At 42.6% G+C, this 16,735-nt stretch overlaps 3 protein-coding genes across 3 annotated transcripts; 1 reads left to right on the forward strand and 2 right to left on the reverse strand.

Moving 5' to 3' along the window:
* Positions 1-697: 697 nt before the first annotated feature.
* EAF01_001230 (uncharacterized protein) lies at positions 698-1,469 on the forward strand (the record flags this gene model as incomplete). Its single annotated transcript, XM_038909480.1, has 3 exons — positions 698-750; positions 974-1,285; positions 1,442-1,469. The coding sequence occupies 3 exons, from the start codon at positions 698-700 to the stop codon at positions 1,467-1,469; spliced, it is 393 nt and encodes a 130-aa protein (XP_038774292.1).
* Positions 1,470-2,941: 1,472 nt separating this feature from the next.
* EAF01_001231 (uncharacterized protein) lies at positions 2,942-5,245 on the reverse strand (the record flags this gene model as incomplete). The annotated part of the gene is made up of 4 exons (XM_038909481.1): positions 2,942-3,445; positions 3,521-4,270; positions 4,322-5,125; positions 5,186-5,245. The coding sequence occupies 4 exons, from the start codon at positions 5,243-5,245 to the stop codon at positions 2,942-2,944; spliced, it is 2,118 nt and encodes a 705-aa protein (XP_038774293.1).
* Positions 5,246-10,866: 5,621 nt separating this feature from the next.
* On the reverse strand, positions 10,867-15,132 carry EAF01_001232 (uncharacterized protein; the record flags this gene model as incomplete). Its single annotated transcript, XM_038909482.1, has 11 exons — positions 10,867-11,555; positions 11,607-12,208; positions 12,255-12,397; positions 12,448-12,706; positions 12,757-12,860; positions 12,910-13,134; positions 13,183-13,254; positions 13,305-13,429; positions 13,490-13,955; positions 14,004-14,192; positions 14,248-15,132. 11 exons carry the CDS (start codon positions 15,130-15,132, stop codon positions 10,867-10,869), a joined length of 3,759 nt encoding a protein of 1,252 aa, XP_038774294.1.
* Between the last annotated feature and the right edge of the window lie 1,603 nt (positions 15,133-16,735).

Consider the following 16,735-nt stretch of genomic DNA (forward strand, 5'->3'; position numbering starts at 1 on the left):
ATTCATTCATGACATTGAATTGAACTGAATTGGATTGGACTTTTGCATAGGATAGGTAGGATATGTGTGATTTGAATTTGGTTGAGATTCCCGAGTTATGGACTTGGACTGGTCACTCTCTGAAAGGAATCCTGGCCTTTCGGCTTTCATCATTCACGCCCACCGACCGGCCAAACATGACACACACGCCCACCCTCCACCCAAAATATTTTGTCCCGCAGCATCACGTGTTAGAGTCCAGAGCAAGTACCAGGCGCAAGTAAGATACAAGGGCAAGCTCGAGGCAAGGTACAAACATAGCCTTACAGTGTGTCGAGAGTGATTATCCGGGCTGTATTGGGGGTCTATCTGACACTATGACCCCCTATGATCTCTAATGACCCCCTAAATTTGGAATCACTACCTAGTAAATACCTATCTAATGGATGGCTGCGCAATTCCCCAATCCCTAAAATCCCTAAAATCCCTTTGCGTATTCCGTATTACGTATTACCAGGATAAACATCTCAAATTAACAATCGCAATATAAACCTGCAGCCCTTCAATCCGAAACTTATCATCTACCAGTACATATACTTCTCCAACATACATCCAATTTCATGCTTCGAATTTATATTCTCCATTTGAAAGACAAAGATCGATTCATTCATTTTATACCCATAATAAATTCATTTATTCCTCTTCAAACAACAAAACAATGGCTTGGGGATCTTCTTCAAAAGCCCCTCCACCACCCCGCTCTGCTTTAAGGTATGTCCAGCTGTTACCAGATATTTCTTTGTCTTGTACGAACTTTGGAACTTTGTCGCATACACAAGTAATTCTTGTCAAACCTACTCTTCTCTATCCTATACCTCCTTGAACAATCAAATCAAATCATGTAGAACGTCAACGCCCCCCCGCCCCCCCCGCTCCCCACCCCCCCCCCCCCCCCCCCCCCCAAACGATAGCTAACCATGCTCCCAACCAATAGCAAGCTTCTTCCTCTCCTCATCTTCCTCATCGTCGTCGGCGCATTTGCATTCGTCGGCTACCAAGTCTACCTCGTCACGCAACAAGTCTCAAAATCCGCCTCGGACAAAATGGCATCCAAGAATGTTTCCTTCACCAAAGACGGCGTCAAAGTCGGAGTGAAAGAGTTGAAAAATGAAAGTTATGTGGATAAAACCCAAGGTTTCTTGGTCAAGGCTTGGAATTTAAGTACATGGCCTGCGTATCAATCGAGATTGGCCTGGAATAGTCCTAAGGATGATGGAAACGATGGGAAAGTAGAATCTAGGAAACCGTAAGTTTGGTCTTTATCGTTGGATGCACCGAAGAGAAAGGGGGAAGAGAGGGTGGAATAATTGTGGAATTTATGCTTCCAGATCTCTTGCTGCTCCCGTCCTCCTTTTGAACAACATACTCTCAGAAAATAACTAATTTCCCATTTCCCCTTCAGATATTCTCGCTCCTCATCCAGCAGATAAATCAAGCTCTCTTGGGCGCAAATCTCCTAATACTCCAAATCTATTTTCACGTTCTGTACTACCGTACTCGTTTTCACATTTCTCATCACCAGATTCTCTCTGTCCCAAATCAGAGAATATCCTCTAATGTGAGGACAATACAGCCAATAGTCTTTTCAGCTGCGCAAAGCATGAAATTTTGAGAAAGGGTCGATGGATGGGACACTCATCGATACTTTTATTTTACAGATCTACAGTACTCACTCATCTTCCAACTCCGGTTGCCAGGCTGGATTGAAAGGGGAGAGGTCATTTGAAGTTCCAGACCTCGTGACTTGTAATATAATTGCGCACACGTTGGATTTACGGAACAGAGGACGTTGATCGGATATTTTCATTTTCATTGGGATTTTCATATACCCATCTGGTATTCTATTTCATCTAGCTCTCTCCATCGGTTCACGAATATTGGTTTTACGACGACATGCGTACGAGTATTTCCTAAGTTATGTCATCTCAAATTCAATTTCATGAACCCTCTTCATAAAAGGGGTATGATACTAGATATATAGCAAAGCTATACAAATCCCATACTCGTACTCGTTCCCAAATCAGAAATCTATCTCCTCCTTGTACCTACAAAACTTACACCTACAAAACCCAAACCTACCCATACCTATCCCACTACAATTACCACTGAAAAATAGACAATTCACCATTTTCAAACCCCCACTTCTTCCCTCTCCCTCTCTCCCTCATAGCTTTCCTAATCTCATCAGCTTTCCTAATCTCATCAGCTTTCCTAATCTAACCTCATCAGTAAACTCTATTTATACTCAGAATTCATGTCATGAAGTCTATATGTCATGAACTCTCTATCATTATGAAATAGGACGATACAGTATATCTCCCACATCTCCCACACCCCCTCCCAATTCTAATCACACTACAGAATGAAACCTAATAGCTTAATTTTACTTTAATTTACTCGCCATTATTCTATTCACAATACACTACTTATAATGTTGAATTTTGAACACTTAAAATACTCTGTCTATTTCTCTCGAGTGTCTACATAATGAATGTATATGTATAGTAGACGACTCTCCTGTCCCCTCTCCCTTCGCTAATCCATAAACTCCATAAACACCTAACATCAATACCCATACCCACACCATCCCGAGTTTTTGCTTGCTGGTTAACTGACTGTCTTATAATAAAGAGTTATAGACAGAGATATACAAGATGTACAAAAGTAAACAACAGTATACGCCTTTCCTGAGGACTTTACCTCTGCTCTCCTTTCCTGTCCGTTCCTTTCCTTTCCATGCCGTGACCAAAATCCAAATCAAATCAAATCCATACGCTCCATTCACTCCTTCCCTTCATTGCATTTCGATCCATCCTTTCCATTCCCATCCCCACCCCGGCCCAGCACCATTACAAAACACAGTACACAGCACCAGAAAGACCCGCCTCTATTCAAACCCCCATCAAACCGTCGTCTCCCACCATCCCAACCCCTCCAACCACGCATATTTCTTCCCCTGCTCATTACTAATTTTCCAACCCATCTCTCCCGTTTTCTGCATCCCATTTGCATTTCCATTTCCTACCCCATTCCCATTCATGCCCGGCCCATATTTAGTCTGTTGATATTGAAACATGACATTACTATTCAACCCATTTCCATTCATAGCTCCGATCCCATTTAAACCCCCGACATTCCCACTGCTAGTCTCCAACACACTCCTCCCCATATGTTGTTGTCGTTGTTGCTGTTCCTCCCTCACCTTCTCCATCGCAGCTTTTCGTTCTCGTTCCCACATTTCCCTCTTCATAGCTTCTCGTTGTTGGAAATTGAGTGCCGAAATGGAAGGGGGTAGTGTGGGCATAATTGACGGTTTGCCTGAAGGTCTAACAGAGCTTGTCGCGTTCGGCGGTGCATTGCCCATATTGTCGCGGCGGACGATCATAGATGGGAGACGGAGTTGGAGCTTTTGTGGGTAAGTGTTAATTTTGTTTGTTTGTGAGATGGTAGATGAGAGGGCAGAAGGAAAGGAATAACTTACGGTACTGACAACCCTTGCCTGATTTAAGCCCATGACTTCCGAAATGAACTTGAGCCGTCCTTTAATCCACAGCCTCTGCGAATCCGTCGTGAAATCACTACAACTGACTGATAACAGCGGCCAAATTGCATAAACCCCTCCTAACGCCTTAACGCCCGTAGCATCATTACCACTCATAGGATCTCCCGGTTTCAATCTTCCCTCGGAATTTAAATGCCACCCAAACATAAAGGGAATAGAAGCGATGATATCACAAATCATTTCCTGACCCATCCTCGACATTTGTGCGTATTCTGGCGTGGTTCGGTAGTCGACAGGATAGCATGTCCATGCTGCACAACGGATAACGATTGCAGCGATGAATATCCTTGAAACACGGGAGAAATTCCATGCGGAGCAGGCGAATACATCGGGGTAAAGGTCAACTCGTCCAGGACACACATCGGCTTTTGTTATATCACCCCCGGGAACATTATCCACCCATGCTACCGTTTGCTTTGTTTGTGTTTCTTCCCATCTTTGATACTCTTGCTCTAGTTCTAGAGCACGATGCATAATCTCAGTAACCAATTCGGTAGTTTCCGGTGACCGGGGATGTGACATCAGTATTCTGTTCAGATCGCTACGCAGTTCGGCTACTTGTAGGTTTAATCTGTTGACAAAGGCTGCCCCTTCATCTTTCGGAGAATCAGCGCACCACCAGTCGGCGCCTAGCATGGGAGTCTTGGATGAAGATAGACAGTTGACAAGCTGAGTATGTATTAGTATCGAGCCCACTAAAAAGAGGGGCAACTAGCATACCATTTGTCCTCGAACACTTTGGAATAAAGCAACACCGACTTTCGTCCTTAGCTGTTTCTTCCCTCTCATCTTCACTATTTGCACGGCTCCATCGATATGTGATCCCCAAGCCGTGATACTTGCTTTCTCTTGAGTAATGGTTTCGAAGAATCCCAGTAATAGAATCGAAGCTAACGTCTGATCGGCTTTTTGTTGTACTGGATTTTGTAGCGCCAAGTTAACGACCTTCAAGGCCTTCGCGTAATTCTCAATAGCTAAATGCATCAAATTGCTTCCTCTTGCATTTGGTCTATTTGCTAAAGAAGCCATAGCCACAGCTTGAAAAGAAAGTGATAGCGCCGAGTCAGAAGCTTCCGTCTTGATCAATGGTAGTACCCAGTCAAACGAGCCTCGTATTTGTCCGCTCTGTGGTATAATGACGAAATTTGACATGAAATAGCATGGTGCTTGTTGCTCGATAGGACTGGTGAAGGCCACTGGTAGTCCTAGGGCATCAGAGGATGAAGAATCATGGCCGTCGGATTCAATCTTGGCCAGATCCAATCCAGTCGATGAGAACGTGAGTTCAGCATCGTTGGAACTTGAGTTAGAGACAATTGAAAACTTGCGATTTGCATCACTTCTATTCACTGATCCGATCTGGGTGTTGTTGTTGCTGCCCCTCTTGTTCTTTAATGATCGTTGTGCTCGTCTTTCTGTGGCTTTTGTCTCATTACGGAAGACAAGATCGAAGTCATCCTTATATCCTGGACACTGTCGTCTTGATTTTTGACACTGGTTGCAAGTAGGTTTGGTTTCATCACACTATGAGGATGATATTAGCAACCCACAAGTACTCCTCAATAGACAACGTAAAGACCACACCTTTATCCTTCGAGTTCTGCACATCTGGCAGCCCCGTGAAGGTTTGCCACAGTATACCATCTTGATATACCTTGACTTTTTTGTTTATTCTTGGACAAGATGAACCCTTGATAGGACAATAGGTTTAACTGAATACTTTGTTTCCCTCCAGCTCACAATTGATCAAATCAATTTCTCAATCCAGGTTCCGAAAAGAGGAAATTCAAAGAAAGGAACAAGATGATGTGAATATACCGTAAACAATATATGGGACGAGGCTCTAAAACTCATACGATTCTTGACAAATGGCTGTGCTTTAAATCTGAAACTCATACATGAAGTTACAACTCGGCAACAGCTCCGATGAGACAAGCTAGAACAAGCTTTATTCCTCCGATCACACCTCGGTCACAAGTTTGAGTAGCTGATGGAGAATCAAAGTGCGGGCTAGGAATAAGCATGTAAAAGACAAGGTATAATCAAAATGAGTCGACGGTAGAAATGTAGGTACTGGTAGCAGTGGAGATACCGTGTTGGAATATATGATTTAGATAAAGAAAGAAACACGATGGATTGACATCTGTCAGTCTAGGATGTTTAAATGCTTAATAAGTTCAAGGCTTTGAAGTCGTTGGAAGAGAGCCACTGGCGGAATTGGGATTGGAAATTGTAAAGCATCCTCGTTACCTACCTAGATGGTTACTAGTTAGTGGGTTTTAGCAAAGGTACCAAGTAGCAAGTAGCCAGTAGCCGGTAGCCAGTAGCCAGTAGCATTTAAAACCAAACTATCTAGATTTACTGGTAGATTGTTTCGAAGATCGAAGGATGATGATCAAGTAAAACTGGGGAGAGGGAAAAAAGCATTTCGAGGGAAGCAGGCAAGTAGGCAAGTAGGCAAGCAAGCAAGCAAGCAAGCATACAAACAAGCACCACCACTTTTTTTTCTTCCTCAGCAGTTGAATCAATCGTGCAGCTGGTCGCCGATGTCAAGGGATATTTGATGCAAACTCTATCTATCCCTTAGTCAAGGGTCCCCCCTGAACGACAAACCTCTGAGCGATTCAAACCACCCCTAACCCCTCTTTTGGGGAGACTTCTTTTTATGTTTTGAATGGCAGGGTTTTATACTGTAGAGTACTTGAGTAAGTAGGATGATTACCAACTGAGATAGAGGACTGATAAAAACTCTCAGCTGAATGTAAAATGTAAATCAAAATGTAAATCAAAGTTAAATCGAATCTATAAAAAAAGATAAATAGATCTCAACGATCTAAAAACGTATTTACCAATGATAAGTAATCATTCATTCAATCATCATCCTTGAGTGCGATTGGAAAAATTACCTTCCGGTTCGAGCCGGTACCTAGGTAGGTATAGATAGCAACTTTCCCCCAAGGCTATTAGCCGTGCCTGGAGAATAGAGAAATTGAGGAAATTGAGGAAATTGTAGGGAGAAATTGTTTTATTATTATACAGTACATACGGAATACGAAAGAGATACATGGTATGGTATCAAAGATATCCGATCTAGATTCCTCATAAATCTACCATGTCTCGAGCATGTTCAAACTGTTTAAAATGTTATTTGGTAAAGGGGCAGTGGAGCCAGCGGGGGTAGTTTGGTCGAAACGGTAAAACGACTTGCTATCAGTGCTATGATTGCTTGGGCGGATTATGAAGCAAAGTTTCCAAGGACTATCTTATCGTGCGACGGTTAACAGTCAAAGACAGTCTCACGGTTAGAGATTGGTTGAGGTATTTCACCTATCTAACCGTGCGAATGGGAAGTTTGAATGCTTTAGGTCTATGTATGTATATATGTATGTGTGTATGTATATATATATATATGTTTGTTTATATATATATATATATTCTAGGTATATATATATATTTGTTTATATATATCCTAGGTATGTATATATGTTTGTATATATATATGTGTGTGTGTGTATGTATATCTATTTAATATATATATTTACAAGAACATTCATCATCCGGGGAGTCACTAAATCATACTCACTCGAGTACCCAGTGATTGTTTGTTGTGTTCGCAGTAGTGGTTCTTGAATGAGATGCATGGGAATGCATCGCTGTGCAGCTATGTGCAGCTAACTAATATACTGGATGGATCATTATTGGACCTTCTACATGGGTATCTCGACAAATGAAGGAGATCAGGTCATACTGCCGCGAGGGATCTACAGAGTCCCTTTGACAGCTTTTCTTGGTAAGAAGTCATCTATTGCTACATGTAGTATACAAAATACTTCGCAGTCAGACATTTCCATAGCTTGACATCTCGAGACATCGAACGATAAGTGGAATAACGGTTCCATAATAACGGCTTCTACCGCCAGTCATTCCAAGTCATCGGCATTGAATCAAAATAAATCCACTCTAACAATGAGGCTGCATTGATGGATTGACTACAACCTGCGCCTGCTTGCAAAGTCTCTACCCAAGTCGGGAAGCAAATTCAGATATTCATTTCCGCTCTTGGCCAGATCAAGCAAATGGATACCACACTTCATTTACAATACTCGCTGGCACCACACCATCTCCAAACTTGATCTATCCTGGCATGCCATACCACCTTGAATCTCCAATCTCAGATTTCCATTGAGATTTCCCGTTCTGCAAGATCCCCAGCCGCTATACTCTACCTTGGTATTCATTCATTCATTCATTCATTCATTCATTCATCCATCCATTCATTCATTGATCCAGCCCGGAATCTCTTTCCATCTCTCCGCTTCATTCCCGATTTCCCAGATCAAACCCAAGTCTCTTTACTAACAAGGGTGCTTTCGATCGATACATTTCCTAGCAGGCTATGGCGGGCTAGCAACAATAGCTATTGTTAAATACAATACACCCATCTACCTCCTCAAGTCCTTCTCCATCTCTTTGCCTCGTCGAAAAAGCACATAACAACCAGATCCACACGCATCTGTCAAATCAAATCAAACGATGCTCTCTAGGTATCTCGAGGTCTACGTACATGCTCCCAAACCCATCCACCTACCCCACCAGAACGCGACCCAAGCGCAACTTCCCCCTCAAGGATAAAATATATAGAACGACTGGGGTTTCAAACTAACGCCTAATATTTCACAATTCAATTGTGCAAACAAGATCTCACCGGACCATATTTGGCGAATGTAGACGAACCCTGAGATTTCATCTCTCCGGGCCTCCGGAATCGTCTTGGAAGGATGAGGCATGAGGTAGCAGCCTCGAATCGACCGATGCTGATGCCGATGATGGGAATCATAGGATCAAAGATGGATGGACGATGGCTCGCCCCACTGCTAAACCATGGGTTTGGAATTTGCTTTGTTTGATATATAAGACATTTTGTGCTAACGGCTGATTCAGCTAGACGATATGTTCTATTAGTAGAGCATATTTCTTATTCTCTTGACGGCGAGAGAAGTCTCTAGAAGCTCTGCACGACAGTGCATTTCGTCAGGTCAGGGGAATATCATCAGCTTCTGGAATGAAAACGCTAGTTTCAGCTCCTCCTCGTCCTTTCTATGCAGAAAGGTATACGCATTCGATCTACTCAATTACTCTTAAAACGGTAACCCAATCCAAAGGCAAGCTTACCAATACCTTATCGGGACTGCTTTGCATGCACGCACCAGATGCATGAAGGATTGACGACCTGACGGACAATTTGACCAGGGATTATGTCCGATTTAGATCGTTTACCAGATCTGTCAATTGAGCATACACACATTTTCCCCCAGCAGCCCTCGTCTCTTCTCCACCAGTGAACTCACCTCCTCGTTTTTCCCTACGTCTTGGTCTCATCTCGTCTCACCCTATCTCAACGCCCTCTCCATGTCCACCCCCCTCATCCCGTTCCCTCTGAAGAAGAACAAGGTATAACAAGACCCCAGAACCTGGATACGTACCATACCATACATAAACCATACATACATTATTGACGCATCCCAAGATGTCATCAACCACACATCAACTCAAAATCATTCACAGCCATGACATTTCCATTTCTTGGCCCCCAGTCAATCTTCTTCTCTGCACCACTTACATGCCGCCAAATCCATTTCATTTCATTCTATTCCCGTACATTTGCATAAAGCTAGTGCTACGTTCTGCACTCTACCACATTGCATATGTGAGATCCAAATTACCATTCCTACAGGTAACAAAACCACCCATCTACCTCCCCTACCGTCAATCATCATCTTCATCTCTATCTCCCAACCAATCACTCAACTCCACCCATCATCCCCATTCATCCATTCATTCATCTATCCATTCGCAAACATTTCCCAATCCATCCATCCCTTCTCCCTCTCTCCATCCAAGTCCTCCCAACCTTTTCCTCTACCTTCCAATCACAATCACAACTACCAAGAAATCTCCCTCGTACCCCTGTCTTAAATCCGAACACTTGCATATATGTACCGTAATAACTGTACTACTACTACACATCATCTAACCATCTAAACCATCATCCATCGTCTATCTCTATACGATACAACGATACAACATATATCCCCGACCACGGCGTTAAGTAAAACCTTGGGAACTTTTTAATTTCTTCTTTCATCATCATCATCTTCTTCCACCTAGAACCACCTAGCTCTAGCTTTGTCTCCCATCTTACATCTTCCATCTACCATCTCCGTCTTCCATGTTTAGCTGAAAGTCATATATCCCTCATACATACTTCATACACATGCATACATACATCCAACCCATAATCCATAATCTCGCCTTCTAACCAACAGTCCCCCATGTATGATAGGACCCAACTCCTTATGGTAAGATTACCCATACATCGTACATGCAATATATGTATGCATGTATGAAAGTATGCTTACTGAAATTCAAATTCAAACTCGGAATTTGAATTCTGTATTTCAAAATTCAAGATTCAAATTCCGTAAAGCTCATAAAGCTCACAAGACGTGCTCACAAGTCGTGCAAAGCGCGGACAAACGAACAGAACAGGCGGATAGTAAAAAATGAATAGAAGAGCAGAGGAACAGACAGATAAGAACAAGCAGGCAAGCAGGCAAGCAGAACGGAACAAATGAACGGACGAACAAGCAAGCAAACAGACAACATCGCCTCAAACCCAATACACTGTATGTAGAATCTAGATGAATAGATGGATAGATGGATAGTCAAATAGATGGATAAATAGATAAATAGATAATGAATGAATATTACTAATGCTATGCTATGCTATGCTATGTTATGTTATGCTATTTGAACAATGGAAATTTGAAATCACACCATGAGTACCTAGATAGATCGATAGATCGATCGATCGATGAATATGAGTTATCGAATATACCCCTATGTCTATCTATCTATCTATCTATCTATTTACGCAAAATATTACAAAGACAGATAAATAGGTAGATAGATAGATACTATAGCTGTAGCTGTACCTAATAACCCACCCACCGACTCAACCCATCAATGAGCCAAGGCACTCAAATCCCATCCCCAACCTTAGTCCCTATTCGCAACGCACTTAACTAAGTTATCTTTTGTAACTTGCATATTCTCAGTGGACCTCTATTCTCCCATTCTGTCTATCATTATCTACTTTCCTTTCCTCCCAAACCCTGCCCTTCCCTTCCCTTCATTTTCCATTCCTTCCTTTCCTTTTCCCTCCCTTTCTTTTCCACCCATCCTCCCACCCCCTCACCACCCATCTAATTATCAAAAAGTCCCGCCACCCCCTCCAAATCATCAATTTCACTCTTCACCTTCCTATTATCCTCCACCGGTCCCCTCATAAAAGCCTCTTGCATTTTACTCCTTTCCTTCCTCACCACACTTGCACTCTTCGAGATCCTCCCCTGTTCACTAATACTAACCCCCTTCAAATCCTTCAGCAAATCCAATACTAACACCCGCTGAGCTCTCTGTTGAATACCCGGTAGCGTTAACGCTTCAATACAATTATCAACTGCTTTTTCTTGAATCCTAGGTAAACTGAGGAGGATTTGTTTGGGGGTATCTGTAATGGGTGCATAGTGAGCTAGAATCGACGCGATAAGAGAAGCGAGGTCTTTTTGTAGTTCTACGAAATAGGGTTCATTTAGTGACGAAATGGCAGCTTTTAGAACTTCGGTGCTGATAAATTCTCGGATTGATGAGGCGAGAGAAGAATCGTTGTCTGAGGAAAATTCGGGAACAATGGATCGGAAAACACGGAGGACAACCCCACAACAACGGGTATCTCTCATGCGAATCGCGTGCGTTAAGAAAAGTAGAAGAGATTCCAAAATGGCTTGTGATGTTAAGCAAAACTTTCTCATGCTTGGATATGAATTCGCTTGATTTTGAATGAATGTTGAAGCTTCTTTGGCTGACCTCGGTGCAGGTGTGCTTCCGATATCTAGCAAAGGGTTAGTATTAGTAACATTTGTAAAGGTTCTTGGTAATTTACTTTGTCGTGCTGGATCCAGGAATCCAGCAACCATCATGACAGACGTATGTGTCAACTGCCGCAGGATGCTCTCCTCCTTCATCTCTTCAGTCAAAGTGTCTCCATCTGCAGGAACCACTTCCTTATGAGATAATCTCTCCCATTCGGAACTACATTTAGCGTCCATTTGAGCGAAGCAGGAAGCCAATATAGGAGGCACAAAATGAGATCGAACTGCAACTGGACAATCATCCACCATGAGTCGCACAACATTCAACAAAGCAATAAGTTGATGCGAAGACAAGCAATGGGCATCTGCGAATAAAGCATTTGCCAGCGGTCCAGGAAGTTCGCTAAAGCCATAGAAATCAACATCCAAACGACTCATAGAATAAAGTATCGAGTAACAAGACTCTCTAACAGTACGAATTGAGCCTCGTATAGATGATGCAAGACCTTCCATGGTAGATTTGGTACCAGTGACCCTAGCATAGAAGTCATCTTTACTTCCAACCGAAATTCCAGATTGCCAGAAACGGTCCGTCAAAATTCGACTAACAATTGGTGCCATTTCTGGGGGGAGTTCATTCCAATTTGCAGGATTATGAAACGCATGTGCATGACTATTAAAATTAGCAAGAAGATCCGAAAATAAGCAGTTCCACTTACCTTAGATATCTCAGAAGGGTTGGCAATATGATGGGCAATGCATCTCTCCATAAGGCGCAGGAAACCTTATAGGCAGGGTCTTCTTTCTCAAGCTTCTCAGTCGAGCAGCCGAGAAATGATTTTGTAGTTCTCAATGGCAATGCCTGCACCCAATTTAGTAGTTATCCCATGCGCTCAACAGCATTGACCATACCTTTAATCTTTCTTCCATGTCTTTCTGTATTGATTGAGCTTCTGAGTCAAGCTGATAAGTCGACCAATCCTGTATCTCATGAACTCGCCTTGTGACAAGAAAGTCTCTTACGCGGTTCAACCCAAGTAAGTCGCAGAACCCAGAGAACCCTTCGACTGCGTGATTCATTTCTGAATCTTGCCAACTTGCTTGCACAGGTGTTAAAAATCCTTGCAGCTTTTGTAAACGAATCTCTGGGTCAATTTTAGAATTACGGTGGCTGTCAAAATTAGTACTGTGTCTCAGGTTTGATTGTGAGGAATAACATACATGATCGTGAACAAGAAAGTTTGATAAGATGTCTGACGCTTCTTATCAAGATTTCTGGTAGAAATGATTTCATCGACCTTTGCTTGAAGTTGATCATAGACGTCCTGCGGGCTTCAATCAGTAAAACATCTTAAATGTTTCGAAGAAACTTACTAATAGTTGATCGGGCATCTTCCCAGCTAGTCGTTGCAACTCATAAGCAGACTCTGCTTGTAGCTCTTTCACAGCTTCCGTATAAGCTGAGGCGTTTGGATACTCCATGGGTTGTGTCATCAAAATGTGTTCCAGCACTTTTAGCATGAAGCCCACTTTCTTATCTAAAGCAGTGGTTGAAAAGGCGACGGCAAGTTGTATAATTCTCTTTTGAATGATTGGATCCTATTGACGAGGTTAGATAAGACTTAGAAAAGTGTCGCTTCAACAAACCTCAAATTTGAGCTCCAGCAATCGTTGACACCAAGTTTCTAGATTGTCTTCTATACTTGTGCGCTCTTGTTCCTACCGAGAAAGTCAGTTGAATGTGCCAATCTTGCTGTGTGTATAATTACATCTCGTTGAGGGTCAGAGCCATGCCCTGCTCTCCATTTCATATATCCCTTGAGTGCTGCTTCTACTACGGTAAAATTCTTATCAACTCGTAGTACTGCTACCGAGGATTTAGAATAGTTTTCCACTGAGATTGGGTCAACTAACTGCAAGTTTAAATTGGGGTGGGCAGGGGAAGGCAATCTACCAGAAAAAGGGGGGCATCCATCATAGAGGTGCTGCAAAGAGTTATCCACTTGGCTTAAAATATGATAGATGGCCTCTGATTGCTTTTGACGAACGACAAGCTCTATGATTTGAGAGCAATATCGTCGATAATTTCCGAGAAATGCATGTCTTTCGGGCTGTGTATCGATATCTTCCTGAAGAAACAGGTACTCTGGATCTTCGCAGTCATCTGGCATGTTCTCATATCGAATGAGGCGTGAACTAGAAAGCTCTAGAAGAGGTGCAATTAAAGGTGTTATAAAAGAAGACCCTCCAATGATTGGCGAGCGAAGTAACTTTGTCCAGGTAAGAATAATGGGTATCGAAACGACAAGGCTTTGACTTTGAGCAATAGCAAGAAAAAGATTCAAGAGGTTAGAAAGATCGCAAGATTCAGGTATAGCTGTAATTTTAGATTCTATGAAGACTCCGAGATTTGACATCATCTATATGAGGTCAGTATGAATGGGTTGGTTGTCAAAAGTGTGTCAAACCTCAGAAAACTTTTTAGCAAATAGATACTTTTCTTCGTCAATGTCATTTGGGTCTACCACAGACCATTGGAATAGATTTCGTAGTAAACCAACCACTTCGCTGGTATACATCGGGCACACAAGCTCTAAGAATTCTTCATCCGAAAAATGCACACGAGAATAAAGTGCAAATAGAGCTTGAACAGATGCCTACAAGAGATATCAGTTCTAATAGCTAGTTTCACAGGTACTGTATTAAACTTACCAGTTGCACGGGTGTACTGGGCGCAGCGAGACATTTGCACATATATTGCACGCATTGAGCACTGGAGATGGCTTTTGGTACGGTCCAGGGTACCACGGATTTATAAACAGCCAGTATCTTCACTGCACAGCTCTGATACTGAGGACTCGAAATGTCCAGTTGAAGGCACTGGCCTAGCAATCCACCAATTCTTACAAGCCAACCTTCTTCTCCATGTCTCAAAACGGTACCTAGCTGTCGATTTGGGAATGCTTCTGATAGTACAACTGCTGGTGTAAAGATTTCGACACAAGCTTTGCTCAGAGCACCCTCGCGTAAAACAGTGACAGCGTCTTCGCCGTTGAATACCTCATCGGAGAGGGTTTCGAGAACAAACAGAACAAACTCCTTATAAACCACAGTGCCTGGAAGCTCCCATAGACCCACGAGAAGCTTATCCATATCAATCCACTCTGATCCCCAGCTTCTCTTCGCAATCTCTACCCAAAGTTGTGCTGTCTTGTTTCGCAGATATGAGGGGTCCTCTTGAGCAAAATTCTCCGAGAGTTGGATAACCCATTGCCGCAGCGCACCTGCTTGCCCTTCCGAATATGCTGCCCATTTATGTTTTATCGCATGCTCCAAGAGAGACAGTGCATAGTGGCGTACGACTGGTTCTTGTGATTTATCGGATGCTAGGGTAAACCCATGATAAGGAGCTTCGTCTTCGGCTTTGATGTTCTCTAGGAAGCTCGAGGCTTGTTGGCGAGACTGGTTGGACGAATATGGAGCATGGACAAGTTTTAAGGCTTCGTGGATTTGTGACAATAATGCTGTGTTTCCATTGGCATGAGCAGCTGATACCTCGTTGGTAGTTGTGTTGTGCCCATTAGTAGACCCGTTCATGGTGACCTATTACTGTATGGGGGAAGCTAGAGAGACCAGAAAAACTTTGCAGATTCTTGGGATTTATTTCCCAAAGATACCCGTCTTTATAGAAAGAGTCTCGAATTATGTGGTCTAACCTAAATTCATGCGAGAGTTAGATGTTCAAAGAGCTTTATCGAATTGCTTCGCAAACGAAGTTTATGAGAATTACAATCAATAGAAAAGTGAGAGTTTTGTGTCAGCGTAATTAAAGAAGGTACAGGAAGTCGGTATTGAATAGAATCCTCGTGTGCTGCGTTCATTCGATAATATTGTACAGTAGAGAGAGGATTTGATACCGGAGATCTAGAGTAAGTTAACTAAAGCAATATCACTTGTACAGTGAATCCAGATGTAGCCTTCTTCCCTAGTTTTCAGCGGTTGCTGCAGCCTTGCGGACCCACCCAATCACATCACTTACATAATCATGGTGAAGTCGGTAATGCATCAGTGATCAAATCTCCGATCCGGGGTTGAATTCTCAACGTCAATTCCACTACCTAGGCCCGTGGTACAACATGACCCAAGGCATTGATATGATGAGATTCTCAAAATCAAACTGGAATAACTATAACGAATAATACATTGAAAGCTCTATGTATCGTATATATTGTAGTTCTATGGTTCAGATTAGCCATACTATTATCCTAAGCTGCCTTCTTAGATGGCCATGTCTCCATTTCTTCAGCTGCTATGAAAATCTATATGTTTGGGCCATCAGTTCATCAACTGTATGTGACAGTACGTTGGAAACACCAGTGTGTTTGGATCCTTAGTAGTTCTGAGCTCACTCCCTTTGGCGCTCTGTTCATTCGTTCCTCCCTTAACTAGTGCCTTTCTGAAAACCTCCTCCCTCTGCTGTTCTCGCTACCTTCATGGATACTTTGCATTCCTAACTTGGTTGGCATCCTTCGTTGACAGATCGCTTGTCCTGAAGTGTCTCTCGGGCAGTACCTTAGCTTCATACACTCCCAATATTGGATGTTAATACCTTCTCCCTTTCTTTTGAATTTGTTATTTGCTTATGATCAAATGAGAAGTAAGTTGAGATTTATTCTCGAACAACCCTTTGTTGCACAAGTCACCTTCGAATGTCCAGCTCCATTATTCTCTGCGATCCACTCCTAAGATAAAAATTATTATTAGAAACAGAGAGACTCGAACTCCCATCACACATGCTCACGGTAGGTCCGAACCACGAAAGCACTCTGAGGTGCCCCACATGCAGCCCGTCCACACTTGGAGAAGAAGTATTCTACCATTGAACTATGTTTCCAATTGATCTACGCTGTTTGATGAAAAGAGAGAGTTGTTTGGCTGTTTGCTGCAAAGTTGGAAAGTGAGATTAGAGAAGATCATGTACCATGAATTGAAGGAAATTTTGAAGACTGCTGCACATATCACCTCACTATATAGAAACGATGCTTTTCATGAAAATATCAACTTTGTAAATGTAATAGTCTTACCTGCACACGAGCTGGCTAGGAAACTACTACCCCTAGCTATTGAACCACATCTGAGCCTGCAATTCTCTACTCCTTCCATCACTACTTAAAAAATGCAAATTAGGGTTCCTGTCCCC

This window comes from Botrytis porri (assembly GCF_014898465.1).
Source record: "Botrytis porri strain MUCL 3234 chromosome Unknown BPOR_002, whole genome shotgun sequence".
Classification (NCBI taxonomy): domain Eukaryota; kingdom Fungi; phylum Ascomycota; class Leotiomycetes; order Helotiales; family Sclerotiniaceae; genus Botrytis; species Botrytis porri.